This window comes from Protopterus annectens, chromosome 8.part0 (genome assembly GCF_019279795.1).
Source record: "Protopterus annectens isolate FY-2018-M chromosome 8.part0, PAN1.0, whole genome shotgun sequence".
Classification (NCBI taxonomy): domain Eukaryota; kingdom Metazoa; phylum Chordata; order Ceratodontiformes; family Protopteridae; genus Protopterus; species Protopterus annectens.
In genome coordinates, this window is record NC_056741.1 from 736,218,043 (window position 1) to 736,238,714 (window position 20,672).

Genomic DNA, 20,672 nt, shown 5'->3' on the forward strand with positions numbered 1-20,672 from the left:
TTTTCAAACAATGAGTAGGACTGTAGGATGAGCATTTGGAACCTGGGTACCATTAATAGTAGTTTCAGTTTTGACAGCCCCAATATAAGCCACCACGGTCTGTCACTTTTGGGAACTAGGAAGATTCTGAAAAAAAAAAAACTTCCCTTCCTCCTGCCTTGGAACACTTTCTTTCCCAATCCACTCTGATAGAAGGCATCACCATGAAAGAAGGGAAGATCTTAGATTGTATTCTGCAACTACAGGAGATAGTTTCTAATACTCACTTCTCTGAGACAATTATTATGCAGTTTTCTCTGAAGAGAGTCAGTCTATCTCCAAGGAGGTGGGAGGGGGGTTAGCTGATGTGAGGAAAGAAGAGCAGGAGTGGGACATGATATTCCTTGGTGAAGTCAGATATGACTACTCAAAGTGCCTTGTGGAGTTACTGAGTAAAGGCCTCCTGGATTTGCTCTTTCCTTGTCCTGTCACTTTTGTTTCTAAACTCTTTTTTTCCTGGTCTGCTTAAGTCTGTACTGAAATCTATAGAAGGACCATTGTTTAAATGGATAACTTCTACTGTAGCTTGGAAAAGATGGCTGGAAGTGTTATTCTTTACTGCTTTTTCTTTTGATTTCAGAAAATTTCTCGATTGAGAGAATCAAAAATGAGGTTCTTGTTTAGGGATCATAAGTACTCACTGCTTCACATCTTATGGAAGGGTCTGAATTTTCTGCAAAGCCTGCCACTAGATGATGGATCCTATAGTCACTGTTCTAGTTACTTCATTGACAGGCTGTTACCCACATTTTATGACATGCTTGCTCTTCTTTTGTATAGTATAGGCCACTCTTGACATCTGAACCATGGGGTGTCACCCTTGACCACAGATACTAATGCTTATACTTGCTTGAGGATCTCTGACTGGTACTTTTCCAAGTAAGTGTGGCAACTAGTGGTCATAAAAGAAAGGATGACTGATGTATACATGTTGTTTCCACACCCATCTAGTATTCTACTCTCCCTGGCATTTGTATGGGTGCTGGGGCCCCAATATAATCTGTAGCCCTTAGTAACATCAAAGAAACTACTATAGGCTCTGTCTATAGATTCTTAGATACAGACTTGCGGAGTTTTGCTGGCTTCTGTACAATACTTTGAGTGTCTCGGAGACTGGAGGTTGTGAATCTGGCTTTGAGGGTGCCACCATGATAGCATCTCAAAAGGCCTTTAGTACTGTGGAACAGAAGCGGGTTTATGCTTATCTTGGCCTAACAGATCCCAGGTACATTACTGCCTTGGTCATCATCTTGCACTTCCATTTGAAGTACTTCCTCATGAGATTAAGGACTTACCCAAATGAGACGAATAATGGAGGAGAACCTAATGAAACAGATTCTTTGTCATATGAGACATACACAATAGAGGAGGATGTCTAGAATTTGCATGCCAAGTCTTCTTGATTGCCTAAGTAAAACTCTGATCCTCTCAGTAGGAAGGGTTTCCTTTTTCTTTTTATAGGCCAACTGAATTAAGTGGACAACTTAGTGGAGAACTGTTACAAGCTTTGCAACATACCAAAACCCTCTTCAGATAGTTTCTTAAATGGTTGCATGGTGAGGCCCAGTTGAAATAGTATTACTCCAGGTGTTGGAGTCATTGTGGTTGTAAGGCATGTGACATAGCGGATGTACTGTACACTATTTATATCCCGAGTTTCTGGTGAAAGGAAATGTTATGAAATAACAGTGGCAGCCACACAAGCCTTTCTGAAAGAGTGAAGGAGATTCACTTGTTTACATCTAAGATGTGTCTGCAAAATAAGGGAGAAAACTGCCAGTTCTATTTTAACAGATGGAGGCACAGTTTCTATGTTGTTGTCATAATTAATAATTTTAATAAAAGATTCCTCAGTGTCTAGTGTACCTATACCATAGTATGAGGCATAGGAGAGGAAGGCAGAAACAGCTGAAATGTCCATCTCCAAAGGATTTTGACAAAGGCTTGAAAGCAGAGAAGATACCAAGCTCAAGGTCAGGTAAACTACTTCACCAATTCTACCATCTTCAGGCCTGTCTGATACTAAGGAAGCAGTCTTTTGTTCCTGAGTAGAGTCTTCCTTGAGGGTAGTAACACCCATCAAATCCTTTATGCAATGTTCCTTTCAGAGTTTTCTGGGAAGTAAAGACTCTTGTCACAGTAGTGGATCACTGATACAAATCTGATGCCTGTAAAACAGCTTTCAGTTTCATTCATACCAGCCAGACATGAAGAGTAACTACTGTACTTGAACCTCACGGAAATCTGGCAATCAACCATAAACTGAGACTCTCCTAAGGAGAAAAAAATGCAATTAAGAGGGAAATCTTTAATGGGATGTGACGCACCTGCAATTGTAATGTTTTTTTATGGCTGCACAAGGCATGCCCCAGGAAACAGCAAAGTTTTCCTGGAAAATCATTCACCATTAAAATAATAAACCAATTATCAACAGAAAATAGTTCCCCACCAAGGAACTGATCTTTCAAACAGTTCTGCAAACAGGAACACTGGAGCAGAGACCTGACTGAACAACTGTGAACATTCTCACTGAAATACAACATATATTTGCAATCAAAAGGGAACAAAGATGGTACAGACTGACTGCTCCTTTTATCGGCAAAGTAGGTGTGTGACTCCAGTGCATCTTGAATAGTACTGCAACAATGATCCATATGAAGAACATTTGACTATTTTTGTATACTCTGAACAGCTATAGTCATCCTTAGTAGCAAAAGCTGCAACACTTTCTGATAGTATGACCAAAGGCTCTGCATCAAATATGGCACATCTATGCCTTTCACAGCTGACTAATGACATGTCTTGAAATACAGTAATAATAAAGCTGTTCCACATCCAGAAAGTTTGCCAAGAAAGATGCCCTGGGTCAGCAGCAATATGGTATGGGCTGCCTAAATTAGGGAATGAACAAGAGCAATCAACACCAAGATTGGTGAGGGGGGATCCGGTTAGGATACCATGCCCATCCCAGTACTATTAACATATGCAAAATGACAGCTTTGGGCATCATAAGGACTAGTAAAGCAACAGCACTACATTGCTGGCATGCACAGAGAAAGGTCAATGACAGTAACTATTTACATAACATCTAGTATACATGGTGGTCTGAGACGTTCATTGAGTGTACAAAAACGGAGACCTCCTTCAACAGTAAGATGAGCATCCTCACATACATGGCACATATATAGATTTCCACAACTGGGAGCAATAGAATAACCCCTGGAGCTGGGTGAGCAGTTTGGAAACTTGCTACTTAGAATGATAGGGACAGCAGCCACTAAAAGTCCTAATAAGGGGACCTACTCATTTACAACCAAAATAAATCTGCATCTAATACAGAAAGTACCAAGAATAACCCTGGCTGTTCACGAGTCCAGTATAAAACATAGCTGGAAGTATGCAATTACCAATTACAAACCAAAAATGTGGTCAGGATGAGCTGTAAGTACCATCACATATGACAACATCATTGTGTTATTCCTACCTAGAACTGAAATCTTATCCACAGCCCAAATAATTAACACTTCATTCTGCTCCATTTAAAAAAAAAAAATCACTCTTGTTCTTAGAGAGTAAACTGTACCTCTCAGCCTGCATTTATTTCTCAACAATCTTTTCAGCCTGCCAGCCCATAACTACACAGGAATATTTCATCAAAATCTTCTCTTACTGGGGTCTCAAACTATGGAACTCTGCAATTGACTAAAATGAGTTCAACTTTTAAGATTAACTCCAGTCTATCTGCCCATGACTGCAAATTCTGTACATGAAGTTGCAAGGAGGAGGCATCAGCCACTGTAACTACTAATTTGTTGTTTATATTCACTGGACTGTTGCCTGTATGTATGCTTTGCATCCGTTCTAGGATTCAGACAGTGCCTAAGCAGAGAGCTTTCTCTGTGTGTGTGTGTGTGTGTGTGTGTGTGTGTGTGTGTGTGTGTGTGTGTGTGTGTGTGTGTGTGTGTGTGTGTGTCTGCGTACGCGTGTATAATTGGTCATCCAAACATTGTAATTCTTTCCTTCATTTACTTATTTTTCATATAAATTAAAAAGCCTGTAAAAATGGCCACCTGTCAAGCCATTCTACTTTAAATACAATTAAACCAACTATAAGCTGCCCTGCTGGACAGACTTAAAAATGAATTTTCTCTGCAGATCAGAATGGAGTTTTTTTTCCACATCACATGGAACTGAGAAGCAACAAACCTGCTGTTCAATTACCTTTAACTTTTTTTTTTCCCCTCAAGACACACCTGCAGTCATGTTAAACAGTAAAGGTCTTTGTAGCAACATGTTACATTCAGCCTATGTTCCATAGGAACCAAATGGATACTTCAAGGGTTGAGTTAAAACTCCTCAAGTTACATGTACTGACTTTTTCTGTACTTAATGTATTTTGTCAATTTTAAATGAGGGTATGTCCCACTGCTGTATTTTTTTTTTTTGCTTATCAAGCTCCTTACATGCAATTTCTCCATATACTAAAAAAGCCCCCACCTTTTGAATGAACCTGGTTGTATTAGATGATAAAAAGACAGTCTACAAGCATTCAAATATTACAAAATTGGAGATATCTACACTTTCTGAATGGCAACAGTGTAAAAATTATTGACTGATTAGCACTGCCATTAGCAAACATTACAGTCTAACTAGGAATCAGGAAATCAATGAAGCTTTACACAATGGATTGGGAAGGGGGTCCAAAAACTAAACTAGCATGCTGAATGAGCTGTACTGAGCCTGGCATCTGCACCTGTCAGCTGCCATTGTGGTGTCACCTGCCTGTTCACAGACTGCTCCAATCATTGTCAGTGGATAAAGCCGGACAGTCCCTCTTCCAAGGTTCTCCCGTTTCCGCTGCTGGCTAAACAATCGGAGTTCCTTTTTCTCATCTTCATCCAGTGAATTACAGTACTGTGCCTGGGAGAAAAAAAAAAAAGGTAAACTGTTAAACCAGATGATCTTAAGCAACTGCTCTTTTTAAATACACTGTACTCCCGAAGAATTCTGAAATGAATGCAGCACATTCTGAATGTGAATAATAAACAAAGACAAAGTCAAGCGGGGAAAAAATAATACACAATTAAGATGATGACATCTAAGGCTAGGATTTCCATTTAAAGACAAGTTCTGCTAATCCCTAGCTCAGCAAAGCATCGCCTTTTCCACAGTCCCAAAATAATCAATGTCCTAACTCTGCATTTTCCATCTCCTTTAGAAATAACATGCTTCCGATCCTTAAGTGTAGTACAAGCTCAATTTGAATGCACTCTTCTAAAATTTAAATAAATGTTATGGAACTCCACAGAAAATGTTTGTGAAAAAAATATGACATTCTGCAGTGGTGCTGTACAGGGATACAGCCCTGAATGTGAGTGGTGACTTGAGTGCTTAACTGTGAAGATATAGAAGGATGGGTATTGTCCATCCTGGGGGCAAGGGAATCTATGTGTCCAAAAGCAAAGGCACACTGGCCAGATTTCCTTGGTGAGCACTGGGAAAATAATCATGCAATGTCTCCTGCTGACCTCTTGCAAAAGTGAGGGACAGGGCAACACTGAAGTTCACTGAAGAACTCATCCGCGGGTTCTCACAGGGCACAGACAGGGTGTAGGACTTAAGGAACACAATTCCAAGTCACTCCTGATGGCTGTCTTAATGATGGCCCCTCCCAGATGACCTTCACCATGGTGATGTGTGAGGACTGGGCCAGTTGGCCATGATAGGGCACGTAAGCAGGCAGTAAGGGCAAAATGTCCCCAAGAAAGAAAATGTGATTACAGCTTTCTCTGTACTGCAGGCAGCATCACTGTATACTTGGTAGTATCTGCATTCAGTGCTGTGAAGAATTCTGCATCTATCACTACAGTTTCAATTATACTTTGGCAGACTTTTGTTAGAAACTGCTCAAAACTAGAGGTGGGCAAGCCAGAGTGGGTTTGAGCCCAACTCGAGTCTGGTAATAAGCTTGGCTCTGGCTCATGGTCTGGCAAGCTGAAGAGACAGGAACAAGCTGAGCCAACTTCTTTTATGCATGTGTATGTTTTCAGACAGAACTTAACATATCTTTCACAGCTTACAGGTCCAGACAATAGTAGACACCAATTGGCTGGAATTCTGGTCAGAAGTGTTACCACACAAATGTTTTTTTTTTTTTTTTTTTACTGAATTTCAGACCAGCAGGCTCTAAGTGCTCACTGGTAGCCCTGTACTGCGGATCACACATACTAGATGACTAATATGCTGGTAGCCCTGTACTGCGGATCACACATACTAGATGACTAATATGTGCCAGTGTGGCAGTGTATTGTGCTAGTAGGAAAGCAGTCTAAACTGCTAGTCTCCTGTTGTGAGGACAGAGGCAGACACTGGTTGGAGAGATTTGCTCAAAGAAACTGAGATTTGTGATGGTCTTCTGGTGTTTCTAAATGCCAATCAGAAGCGTCTGTTAGCTTGTGAGGCATATGGATTAGTTCAAAGACCCTTTACTGAGTTTTGTTGCATGTGGAGTTGACCAGGGTATCAGTGTGCTGAAGAGTAGTTTGTGGAATCACTGGCAAAGATTGGTCCTTTTTGCATTCTGAAACACAGCAGGTAATTAGTATTAAGCCTACAGGTAAGAAAGCTTTAGGATGAACTTCAGAATTAGAAGAACGGAAAATCCATAGTATGACAGAGATAGAAACCTGCAACTTACATTAGAGAGGTGGAAATGCTGCAGTTTATTATTATTATTATTATTATTATTATTATTATTATTATTATTATTACTAAGATTTTAAGGATACACAAGAATGCATCTGAAGTCAGCATTTTTGGAAAGAAAATTGAACAGATTTCTGATAGATTTAATAGTCAAAACACACACACTGAATATGCATGAGATTATTTTAAGCATGGAAGAAATCCAGCTTAATAGTTAGTATTAGTTACATTATGGTTTAGTCTTCTTTCTGTGTTTCCATGTCAATGAGATCTCCACAAGATTGTTTTAAACTGGAAATAATTTACAAAAGTTTTAGTGAACAATTCAACTAGGTACAAAAATGAATACATATATTTCATACAGTCCCACTATAATAGGAAATCTCAGTCTAGCAGACAGGTTGATATAAATAAATAATACATGCAAGCAAAACTGCTGCTTGAGTACTACACAGAGATGGTATCCTAAACTGTGACCACGTAACCGAGATGGTGTCCTAACTGTGACCCAAGTGACCTGGGCTCATTTAGTAGCAATGGTGTGGCAGGAGCCGGTGTATGAGGGAAAAGAATGCTGAAGCTTTGCCTTGTCACTTTACTAGACCTTAGTGTGGCAGCAGCCACTCAGAGACAGAGTGAGAGGTATGCTGAGGCTCTGCCTTGTAACATTAACAGTCTTAAAAAGTGTGAGCCAGACAGAGACAGGAGGGAGAAATGTAATTCGGCATTATCATCTCATAGGGCTGGAAAATACAATGTCTTGGAAGGAAAACACTTCATCAGTGAATTCATAGTGGAGAGTGGATATCTGACAGGATATTTTTCAGCTCATAATTTTGTCGTTGAAGATAATTTATCTAAATCGCAAAGGGAGGCTCTTTTGAGCCTCAAGAGCAATGACAGTATTATCATACGTCCGGCGGATAAAGGAGGGCCAGTCGTAGTATTGGATACCACTTACTACAACACTAAAATGTTAAGTCTACTCAGTGACAATGCCTATGAACAAGTTTCAATTGAAACTGTTCACTTAATGAAAGACAGTATAGATCGGACTTTAATGGAATGTAAAACTATGGGACTAATGACTGATGATTTATTCAAATTTATGCATGTAGAATATCCGTTGATTCCTACCATCTCAGGACTTCCGAAAATTCATAAGAATGCTTTTCAACCTGATTTGAGACCCATAGTTGCAGGTTCCGGATGGTTGACGGAACCTATATCTATGTATTTAGACCAGGAGTTGAAAGGTTTTGTTAAGTCCTCCAGTTATATTTTGCAGGACTCTAAGCATTTTTTAAGGGATTTGTTTGCTTGTGTGAACAAGGCAGATTCTACAAGCCTTGACACTATACTATTCGTCACAATGGACGTGGTGTCATTATTTACGTGTATACCAAAAGATGAAGGGATATGCTCCCTCACCACGTATTTAATGAAGTACTCTGATTATTCAAAAGAAAAGATTGATTATTTAGCCTTAATGATGGAGTTGGTTCTCGATAACAATGTATTTTTGTATAGTGATGTTTGTTACAGGCAAGTTAAGGGGGTCGCCATGGGCACTAGCTGTGCTAACAGCTATGCAAATTTGGTCATGGCGACCTTCGAAGACCTTCATATCATTAAGAACCTGAATATCCTGTTTTATAAAAGATTTGTTGATGATCTTTTCTTTTTGTGGAAGGGGTCTGTTAATGCGTTAAGGGAGTTCTTTGATGAGCTTAATAGGTCTAATACGTTTTTGAAATTTACCATGAATTTCTCTTTCACAAGTATTGATTTTTTGGATGTCACTGTTTTTAAAGTAGACAATGTTATTAATACCAAAATGCACCGCAAACCCTGCTACAGACCAGCTTTTCTTCATAGGGAAAGCATGCACAATCCCCATATTTTTAAGAACATTGTCAGAGGCCAAGCAATGAGATTGTCTCGTCTTTCTACCTTAAGTCAAAATTTTGAAGATGGGTTGGAAGAACTCCGCGAGGGTTTTGCATCTAGAGGTTACTCACAACATGAGATAGCAGTAGCATATGGTGAATTGAATACTTTAAGAAACACCAGGGCTAAACCTTATTTTTCCGGTTATTATGAAAACAATAAGGAATATAATAAAGAAATAATTCAACGCCCTGTAAACATCTTATTACCTTTTAGTAGTAACCAAAAGGTAGTGCAAGATGCTATTAGTAAGAATTGGAACATTTTAGCAGCCGATGACAGAATAGCAAATATAGTAGGTGATTTTCCAACATTCACCTTCAGCAATATGAGATGTCTCAAGAGACACCTATGCCATAGTTCCATCATTAATACTATCCAATCAAAGACAGGCCTTGAGAGGACAAGAAGATGTGGACGTTGTCCACAATGTGAATACATTGACGAGTCTCATTACTTTAGGCACCCAGACACTGGGCACTTATGGGTTATTCAACATGACAGTGACTGTGCTACCAGAAATGTTATATATGTTGCACATTGTACCCAATGTTTCTCGTTTTACGTTGGGAAAACTAACAGATCCCTAAGGGAGCGTATACGGGATCATGGGTACTGCTTAAACAGACAACAAGAGTGTAGTGCTTTAGCGAAACACACTATGAGGGAAGGTGATTCCCACACCTTCTTGTTTCAAGTTATACATATACAGAATGAAGGAAAGAGGATGGGAGATGTAGTGAATTTAACAGAGCAGGCAGAGTTAAAGTGGATTTGTAGATTGGCAGCCCACAGGGGCAAGGGCTTAAATGAAGTCTTGTCCATCAAGCCACATTAGGTAGTTTTCAAAATTGGATATATTCCAGGATATTTTATTAAATTCACATTGATTTATATTCTTCTCTTATTTGACAGAATTCTAAATTATTATTATTGTTTTTTATATATATTTTATATTTATATGTATTCAATGAGTACTATATATTTCTACAGTCGGTCAGTGAGTTTTCTGTCAACAGGAGTTTTTTATATGAAATATGATGTTTATTCTTGGTCTCGTTGCATTGCATTTTTATGTGTATATTGAAACGTTTTTTATCAAATTATTATATTGTTTGTTTTAAATGTTTTTATAGTTATAATAATTATATATATATGTAGGATTTGATGCATTTTCACGCAGCGGTTTAATACTGGAAGGTCCGCTTATATAGCATCTGAGCAATGAATGAATTTTATTATTTAATTTGGTTAAACTACATGCGTCATTATGACGCTGTTGCGTAGTTGATTTCATTGGTGGTCAATTTCAGCTGTGTATTTTGAAAAAGTGATAAAGTGCATCTAAGTGTTTTCTCAATTGTTTTAACTTTGTCTGAAGAAGCGGAGTGCGTTTTTCTCCGCGAAAGCGCTCACATATAATAAACGCTGTTAATTAATGTAACCGAAGGGTTTACTTTATCATTTTTTGGAGCTACCACTTGAGATTTATGTGTTATTCAAACGAATGGTTGGCTTTTGTTGTTAAAGAGACCGGTTGAAGCTGCATCGATTTCCAGCCGAAATTGCAATTAGTTATAAATCGAACTGTGTCCTTGGCTCCGTTCCTGCTGGGTATATATTTTTTCTTCTGCTTCATTTGTTTTTTCGGTGGTCATCTGGGTGATTTCAAATATATATATATATATATATATATATATATATATATATAGGTCTACTTCATAACACTGAAATTTCATAACATTCAATTTCATAACATTGAGACCATAACATTGAAAATTCAAAACTCTGAAAACCCAAAACATTGAAAACTCAGAACATTGAAACTGTGCTTCATAACATTGTAAACCATATTGCACAAGTAAATAACACCCCCTTCACATACAACAATGCCTAACTAACAGACACACTTTCTACTACGTTTCTTCATGAGGGCAAGACCCCCTGCACCCCCCCACAACCCCCGTAAATTAAATATACCAACTCCAAGATCGCACTACAGTGGAAAAAAGTTAATTTCCTGCCCCCCTGCAGAAACATAGTAGAAAGTGTATTTGTTAGTTAGGTGTTGTTATAGGTGGAGAGGATCTTATTTACATATGCACTGCAGTTTTCAATATTATGAAGCGCACTTTCAATGTTCTGAGTTTTCAATGTTTTGAGATTTAGATGTTTTGGTCTCAATGTTATAAAATTTAATGTTATGAAGTAAACCCATAAATATATATATATATATATATATATATATATATATATATTATATATATATATATATATATATATATATACACACACACACACACACACATATATATATATATAAATGTATGTATACATATCGCACACACAAGCGCATGCGTGTGTACATGCACACTCATGTCTCCACTTTATGTGCCCTGTATTGACTATTTAATTGGTTCCAAGAACTAAGCCAGGTCTCTGCCTGAGCTCGTTTTCAAAAGTCACAGGCTTACCCTCTTTTTTAATTTCTCCAAATATTTTGGGTTTCTAATACCATGACGGGAATGGAACCCATTCCTACTTCAAAGTACAATTAAAGTTCATAAAAGTAGTACTGTTTCAGTCTTTGATGTCAGCCAGAAGTGCTCTTCGCAGCACCTGCAATGTGCCAAGTAATGACTCCTCCTGCAATTTGTATGGAGTTACATGTATTGGTAACATATCTAAATACAATTGTAGATTCTAGATTCTTTTTTATTAGAGTCATTGCTCCTACTACTATTGGGACTATCTGGGTATCTTTCTTCTACATTGCTGTCATTTCTGCCTGTAATCCTGACATTTTATGACTTTGTGTCCCTCTGAACGCAAGATACTGTAGTCACTGGGTGTGGCGATTTCAATAAACAATGCTACTTATGTCTTCTTTTCATGGACCACTAAATCAGGTTTTCTAGCATCTATCTTTTGAACTGTTGGTAGTGGATGATCCCATGTGATGTAAACTTCATTTTCTATGATGCTTTGTGGCTCATATTTCCAGTGTTTTTCAACCTCTTCAGTACCATAATGTTTAGACAATCCCCAGTGCAACAATCTTGCCACCTTATTATGCCTTTCAGTATACAGTCCTTCTGACATTAGTATGTCACAAGCAGCAACGAGGTGTGAGACTGTTTCCAGTTCGGTTTTACAAAACCTACATTTGTCTGTTTCTCTCACATGTTCAATGAACTTTATAAATCAAAGTGTATGCAGCCCACTATCTTGGGCCACCAGTATTAACCTTTCATCTCTTGGCTTGAATTCACCTCTCCTTAACCATTCCTGCATTCGTTCCTGAACAACATGAGGTTCTTCCAGAAGTTTTCTACTATATTTATGCATTTTCCACATTTCTTGCCTTCTCATCTGGTCCTTCACCTTATATTCTTTTTATTTTTTGGCACATTCAGTTGCTGCCTGATTTTATTTACTTCTGGTTTTGATTTCTTGGCAGACTTTTGTTAGAAACTGCTCAAAACTAGAGGTGGGCAAGCCAGAGTGGGTTTGAGCCCAACTCGAGTCTGGTAATAAGCTTGGCTCTGGCTCATGGTCTGGCAAGCTGAAGAGACAGGAACAAGCTGAGCCAACTTCTTTTATGCATGTGTATGTTTTCAGACAGAACTTAACATATCTTTCACAGCTTACAGGTCCAGACAATAGTAGACACTAATTGGCTGGAATTCTGGTCGGAAGTGTTACCACACAAATGTTTTTTTTTTTTTTTTTACTGAATTTCAGACCAGCAGGCTCTAAGTGCTCACTGGTAGCCCTGTACTGCGGATCACACATACTAGATGACTAATATGCTGGTAGCCCTGTACTGCGGATCACACATACTAGATGACTAATATGTGCCAGTGTGGCAGTGTATTGTGCTAGTAGGAAAGCAGTATAAACTGCTAGTCTCCTGTTGTGAGGACAGAGGCAGACACTGGTTGGAGAGATTTGCTCAAAGAAACTGAGATTTGTGATGGTCTTCTGGTGTTTCTAAATGCCAATCAGAAGCGTCTGTTAGCTTGTGAGGCATATGGATTAGTTCAAAGACCCTTTACTGAGTTTTGTTGCATGTGGAGTTGACCAGGGTATCAGTGTGCTGAAGAGTAGTTTGTGGAATCACTGGCAAAGATTGGTCCTTTTTGCTTTCTGAAACACAGCAGGTAATTAGTATTTAAAAGCCAACAGGTACAAAAGCTTTAGGATGAACTTCAGAATTAGAAGAACGGCAAATCCATAGTATGACAGAGATAGAAACATGCAACTTACATTAGAAAGGTGGAAATGCTGCAGTTTATTATTATTATTATTATTATTATTATTATTATTATTATTATTATTATTACTAAGATTTTAAGGATACACAAGAATGCATCTGAAGTCAGCATTTTTGGAAAGAAAATTGAACAGATTTCTGATAGATTTAATAGTCAAAACACACACACTGAATATGCATGAGATTATTTTAAGCATGGAAGAAATCCAGCTTAATAGTTAGTATTAGTTACATTATGGTTTAGTCTTCTTTCTGTGTTTCCATGTCAATGAGATCTCCACAAGATTGTTTTAAACTGGAAATAATTTACAAACGTTTTAGTGAACAATTAAACTAGGTACAAAAATGAATACATATATTTCATACAGTCCCACTATAATAGGAAATCTCAGTCTAGCAGACAGGTTGATATAAATAAATAATACATGCAAGCAAAACTGCTGCTTGAGTACTACACAGAGATGGTATCCTAAACTGTGACCACATAACCGAGATGGTGTCCTAACTGTGACCCAAGTGACCTGGGCTCATTTAGTAGCAATGGTGTGGCAGGAGCCGGTGTATGAGGGAAAACAATGCTGAAGCTTTGCCTTGTCACTTTACTAGACCTTAGTGTGGCAGCAGCCACTCAGAGTGAGAGGTATGCTGAGGCTCTGCCTTGTAACATTAACAGTCTTAAAAAGTGTGAGCCAGACAGAGACAGGAGGGAGAAATGGAATTCGGCATTATCATCTCATAGGGCTGGAAAATATAATGTCTTGGAAGGAAAACACTTCATCAATGAATTCATAGTGGAGAGTGGATATCTGACAGGAAGCTTTCTGGTGGAAACAACTGACCATCAAGCTGGTGTCTCTGGGGCAAACAGAATATATGCATGTATGTATTTGTGTGTGTGTGTATGTGTAGACAGATTATATACGGATTTTATATATATATATATATATATATATATATATATATATATATATATATATATATATATATATATATAGGTCTACTTCATAACACTGAAATTTCATAACATTCAATTTCATAACATTGAGACCATAACATTGAAAATTCAAAACTCTGAAAACCCAAAACATTGAAAACTCAGAACATTGAAACTGTGCTTCATAACATTGTAAACCATATTGCACAAGTAAATAACACCCCCTTCACATACAACGATACCTAACTAACAGACACACTTTCTACTACGTTTCTGCATGAGGGCAAGACCCCTGCACCCCCCACAACCCCCGTAAATTAAATATACCAACTCCAAGATCGCACTACAGTGGAAAAAAGTTAATTTCCTGCCCCCCTGCAGAAACATAGTAGAAAGTGTATTTGTTAGTTAGGTGTTGTTATAGGTGGAGAGGATCTTATTTACATATGCACTGCAGTTTTCAATATTATGAAGTGCACTTTCAATGTTCTGAGTTTTCAATGTTTTGAGATTTAGATGTTTTGGTCTCAATGTTATGAAATTTAATGTTATGAAGTAAACCCATAAATAAATAAATAAATAAATATATATATATATATACACATACACACATATATATATATAAATGTATGGATGTATGTATACATATCGCACACACAAGCGCATGCGTGTGTACATGCACACTCATGTCTCCACTTTATGTGCCCTGTATTGACTATTTAATTGGTTCCAAGAACTAAGCCAGGTCTCTGCCTGAGCTCGTTTTCAAAAGCCACAGGCTTACCCTCTTTCTTAATTTCTCCAAATCGTTTGGGTTTCTAATACCATGACGGGAATGGACCCCATTCCTACTTCAAAGTACAATTAAAGTTCATAAAATTAGTACTGTTTCAATCTTTGATGTCAGCCAGAAGTGCTCTTCGCAGCACCTGCAATGTGCCAAGTAATGACTCCTCCTGCAATTTGTATGGAGTTACATGTATTGGTAATATATCTAAATACAATTGTAGATTCTAGATTCTTTTTTATTAGAGTCATTGCTCCTACTACTATTGGGACTATCTGGGTATCTTTCTTCTACATTGCTGTCATTTCTGCCTGTAAATCCTGACATTTTATGACTTTGTGTCCCTCTGAACGCAAGACACTGTAGTCACTGGGTGTGGCGATTTCAATAAACAATGCTACTTATGTCTTCTTTTCATGGACCACTAAATCAGGTTTTCTAGCATCTATCTTTTGAACTGTTGGTAATGGATGATCCCATGTGATGTAAATTTCATTTTCTATGATGCTTTGTGGCTCATATTTCCAGTGTTTTTCAACCTCTTCAGTACCATAATGTTTAGACAATCCCCAGTGCAACAATCTTGCCACATTATTATGCCTTTCAGTATACAGTCCTTCTGACATTAGTATGTCACAAGCAGCAACGAGGTGTGAGACTGTTTCCAGTTCGGTTTTACAAAACCTACATTTGTCTGTTTCTCTCACATGTTCAATGAACTTTATAAATCAAAGTGTATGCAGCCCACTATCTTGGGCCACCAGTATTAACCTTTCATCTCTTGGCTTGAATTCACCTCTTCTTAACCATTCCTGCATTCGTTCCTGAACAACATGAGGTTCTTCCAGAAGTTTTCTACTATATTTATGCATTTTCCACATTTCTTGCCTTCTCATCTGGTCCTTCACCTTATATTCTTTTTATTTTTTGGCACATTCAGTTGCTGCCTGATTTTTATTTACTTCTGGTTTGATTTCTATTCCTGCTAGACGCCAACATGCTTCTGCTAGACTAAGCAGAGAAGTCATCTTATATTTATTCTTCTCATGTTTCAAAACTTTCACTACATTTGGGTCTTGTGAGGTCAGCAGATATGTGTGGAGTTCCGCGATTGCAGATCTGTACATGTAATCAGTTTCATGGAAGCCCTTACCTCTTTCGGAATGGGGAATATGTAATTTTGGTACGCACTGATTTTTATAGATCATTTGGTGAGCATGAGGCATCCTTCTTATTTTAATATCTAACCTATCCAACACATTTTGGGGCCAGTAAATCCTCCAAAACTGTAAATTAGGACAGGAAGAGCAAATTGGTTTATAGCCTGGATTTTGTTCCTAGATGTCAACACTGTTTTCAGGATTAATCTAAGTCTTCTAAAGTATTCCTTACTAAGTTTTATTCACATTTGTTCATGTTTTACTGTTTGATGTTGCTGTCCTCTAGTGTACACTCCATAATATTTAGTAAAATAAGCAGCAAAGTATATGAATTGGCAATAAAAATGAAACCAGCAGCTGAAGCATGACTACCACTTCTCAGCTTTTTAGCAATATGGAGCTAGTCTCTAACAATAAGGATGTGCTACAAAGTCATGGATCTTACAGTTCTGTTGGATTCCTTTGTCCTACTCCAACATCTAAGTAAGTGGATTCTCAACTCTCTGATATTAGCAATTGTCAGTTACAGTGCATAAAACCTTCTTTCTTAATTCTGAGAAAAACTGAACAGGTTTTACTCAGAACTTGGCTCTTCTTGGAGTGATGCTGGTTTATGCTGTTACTATGGTCTGCATCTTTCAGGCAAGGGATGCAGTTGATTTCCACACAAACATATCAAAATCAGACTAGTTGACAAATCTAAACACAGGAAACAACTCAAAGATGAAGGGGAAGTGAGAAAAGTGGTAAATGATGACAATCAATATATGGGCAAAGTTCAGAAATATATGGGCAAAGTTCAGAAATATATGGGCAACGTTCAGAAATATATAGGCAACATTCAGAAATATATGGGCAATGTTCAGAAATATATAGGCAACGTTCAGAAATATATGGGCAACGTTCCGAAATATATGGGCAACGTTCCGAAATATATGGGCAACATTCAGAAATATATGGGCAACATTCAGAAATATATAAGCAACGTTCAGAAATATATGGGCAACGTTCAGAAATATATGGGCAAAGTACAGAAATATATGGACAACGTTCAGAAATATATGGGCAACGTTCAGAAATATATGGGCAACGTTCAGAAATATATGGGCAACGTTCAGAAATATATAGGCAACGTTCAGAAATATATAGGCAACGTTCAGAAATATATGGGCAACGTTCAGAAATATATGGGCAACGTTCAGAAATATATAGGCAACGTTCAGAAATATATAGGCAACGTTCAGAAATATATGGGCAACGTTCAGAAATATATAGGCAACGTTCAGAAATATATGGGCAACGTTCAGAAATATATGGGCAACGTTCAGAAATATATGGGCAATGTTCAGAAATATATAGGCAACGTTCAGAAATATATGGGCAAAGTTGAGAAATATATGGGCAACGTTCAGAAATATATGGGCAAAGTTCAGAAATATATGGGCAACGTTCAGAAATATATGGGCAACGTTCAGAAATATATGGGCAAAGTTCAGAAATATATGGGCAACGTTCAGAAATATATGGGCAAAGTTCAGAAATATATGGGCAAAGTTCAGAAATATATGGGCAAAGTTCAGAAATATATAGGCAAAGTTCAGAAATATATAGGCAAAGTTCAGAAAAGACAAGACAAAAAAGTGGAAGGTAGAAATTGTTAATGTACATAGAATTAGCCAATACATTATCTGAACTGGTAGTTCTGACCAAAGAACAATGAACTAGTGCTGTGGCAGTATGTTAGTATAATGGATTACATAGGAAAGACAAAATAAATGTGTAAATTCGCACAAAAGGAAAATAAGCAAAAACGTGGCGAGGAGTTGCTCTGCATTAAAGCAGAGTCTGGAAATGGCAACATAATCTACTCAGGAATGAAACCCAGATCCCATGTTCTAGAGGGGAAAAAAGACAGATAGTACCTTTAGAATGACAGGGAAATTAGAGGTAGAGATGATGGGGGACTATAATATGTCAGATGTTAATTATAGCCACACGGAGCAGCAGAATCATTACTGATGCAACACAACAGGCATGACTCAGACTGATGGTACAAAATCCTACTCGGGAAAGGAGCACTCCGTGGATAATCCAACAAGGATCCTTCAGATTCATCAAGATCACCAGATGGTGCCTGACCTGGGAGTTGCAGCTGGTAGATCTTACTGATTGCTTTGTTCTGTTATCAGTGAGCTGAGTACAAGTGACTGTCAAAGTAAGACCTGATTCTCCGATCACCTGCATATGCAATCCAATGGCATTTTTAAGTCTTTCAGGCTTTTACAGGTAAAGTAGCTAAGTTGTAGGCATTTAATCAGTTTCGGAGATAAAACGGCCTACTGATTTACATGTACATTTATGCTCTGGTTGCAACAGTAGAGGCCATCTCAGTTCTGTCAAATATTCTTGTAATTTTCTCATGAAGTACTCACGTTTCTGATTGCGGTTCAATGTAGTACTAAACATTTTTGCATAAAGGCATTTTCATTATTTTGTGAACTCACAGTGTAGCGATGTATTACTATATCTCTCAGAAAACAATGGTCCATTTCTCCTTTGTGACAAGAGCAGGACCATTTTTGGAAGGAATAAGAACTGTTCTTAGTTCTGTAAGGTATATTGATACAAACAATGGCTTGCTAGCCACATTGCATACTTACAACGTTTTGATAATTTCTGCTAAGTATAATATGTGACTGCAAAGAATGTATTGCTCTGGATAAAGTAGTAATACTAAAGGACATAAGATGTTCCTTATCTTCATTATTAGCTTTAGTGCCCTGTTATAGTGCTGTGCTTAGCTGAAGAAGGCCTGTTGGTTGCTGTTGATATCATCTAGGAAGCTACATTAGCTGATTGGCTGGCTGATGGTCTAAAAATGAAGTTGAGCTGAACTTTAGCATTAAGGGACCGTATGACCACCGTTACCTTACTTGTGCTGCATGTATTTTACCTTGCTAATAGGTACATATTCCTACCTCAGTGCTGGGCTGAGCTTTCCTAGATATATAATAAGCATGCTATATAGTATACCAGACTAGAGAGAGTATGTATGTCCCACTTACCATGATTGTAGGCATTCGAGTAAATCAATGTTGCTGTACTGATTTTTGGGTCTTCCTGCAATTCAGAAGCCCACGACTGGCCTGATTTCCAGACACTTCACATCATTTATAGCTGATGGACATCTAAAGACCAATGCCTGGACATCAGGATATAAGAAGGGCATCTGTTATCACCATCTTCAGGATAGGAGGTTGGTTGAAGTAAGTTGGAAGTAGATAGTTGAGAATAAGATGTTGATTGCTAGATGTGAAAAATGGAGTTGATATTTGAAGTATGTGAAGTGGAAGACAGTACGGGATGGAGAATAAGTTAAGAGGGGTGGGAGCAGGAACATTCCCATGTGGATGTTAGATGGGAGTAAAGTGATTTTTTAAAGGATGGGAGGCTAGTGATGGTTCAAATGGAGGGAGAGAGGGAGTTCCATAGGCGTGCTAGGGAAAAGGATAGTAGGTTTTGTCCTGGGGGGCGAAGGGGTTTATATACTTCGATTATGTTTTGATTGCTAGATCTTAGGAGTCATTGTGGGTGGTGCATTTTAAAGGTAGAGGAGAGAGAGGGACAAAGGGAAGGTTGGTAAATGAGTTTGTGTACATAGGTGAGCTGAATATAGGAGAGGTAGTTGGGAAGTTCTAGCCAGTTGTGTGGATTGAGTTTCAGATTTACTTGACGTGCCCTTTCTAGAACTTTTCTGAAGTTTCTGTGATGTTCTGCTTCATCATGACCTCCCACTAGTATGTCATCTACTATAATAGCACAAGGATACCAAGAAAAAATTTGCTCCATTGCTTGTTGAAAGACTTCACTTGCAGAATTTATCCCAAATGGTATTCACAAAAATCTGTACCTGCCAAACAACGTACTAAAAGTAGTGAGCATTGATGATTTCTTGTTATGCTGAATTTGCTAAAATGAACTCTTTACATCTAAGAGAGAAAAATAGTGGCATTTGGCATCAAGGCTGCAACTTCTTCTACTGTGCACATTGGATGATGAGGTCTTTTTAGCACTTTGTTCAAATCTCATGGGTCAATACAAATTCTGATGTCATCTGAGCTTTTCTTATGAGCTACCACCATGGAAGATACCCATTCAGTTGTAGTTGCAGCTGGACAAATTACACATTTTTGTACCATCTTATCTAACTTGGCTTTGACTCTGTCCTGCATGGCTATTGGAACTTTACATGCTGTCCTGATAACTGGACTGACCTCTGTGTCTAACTTCATGGAGTACACAACTGGAAGTTTGCCTAGTTTGTCTTCAAAGGGATCATCATAGGTAGAAAAATGTGTGCTGCTCTCTTCAAAATTAGAGTAGTGGTCTTTCAAAACTAACTTGGTGGACTTCAGTCTCATTTTCAAACTGTTGCTGAGCCCTAATAATGACTGGTCGTGCCTTTTAACAACATAAAATAAGAAGTCATAGCTTCTTCCTGCAGAGTAACATGAAAGCATTACTGAGCCTTCAGTTTGAATTTCTTCACCTCCATAAGCAACAAGCTTCGCACTCCTTGCCAAATCAAGTATTTCACTGTGACACACACTAGCAAATGTTTCTGCAGACATAACATTGCACTTGGAACCTTGAGCTCTATGAATTTGTCATTTATCTGAACAGTACAACATACTTCATTCTTTGCCTTTAAATCTACTGCATTGACTGTTTCATGAAGCACTGACACACCATCAACATAAAGTGTTGAGTTGCCACTGTCTAACTGATCGACTAGTTTCTTAAAATGTTGCCTTTTAATAA

The 20,672-nt window shown here is 38.0% G+C and overlaps 1 protein-coding gene across 2 annotated transcripts in view; it reads right to left on the reverse strand.

Annotated features, from left to right (window-relative positions):
- PRICKLE3 (prickle planar cell polarity protein 3) overlaps positions 1–20,672 on the reverse strand; it is a 1,188,758-nt gene that overhangs the window by 118,510 nt on the left and 1,049,576 nt on the right. For both annotated transcript variants that reach the window (XM_044080198.1, XM_044080197.1), the window contains one exon: positions 4,822–4,959. In XM_044080198.1, the coding sequence (XP_043936133.1) occupies positions 4,822–4,959 (138 nt within the window). The remainder of the gene's footprint in view (positions 1–4,821; positions 4,960–20,672) is intronic.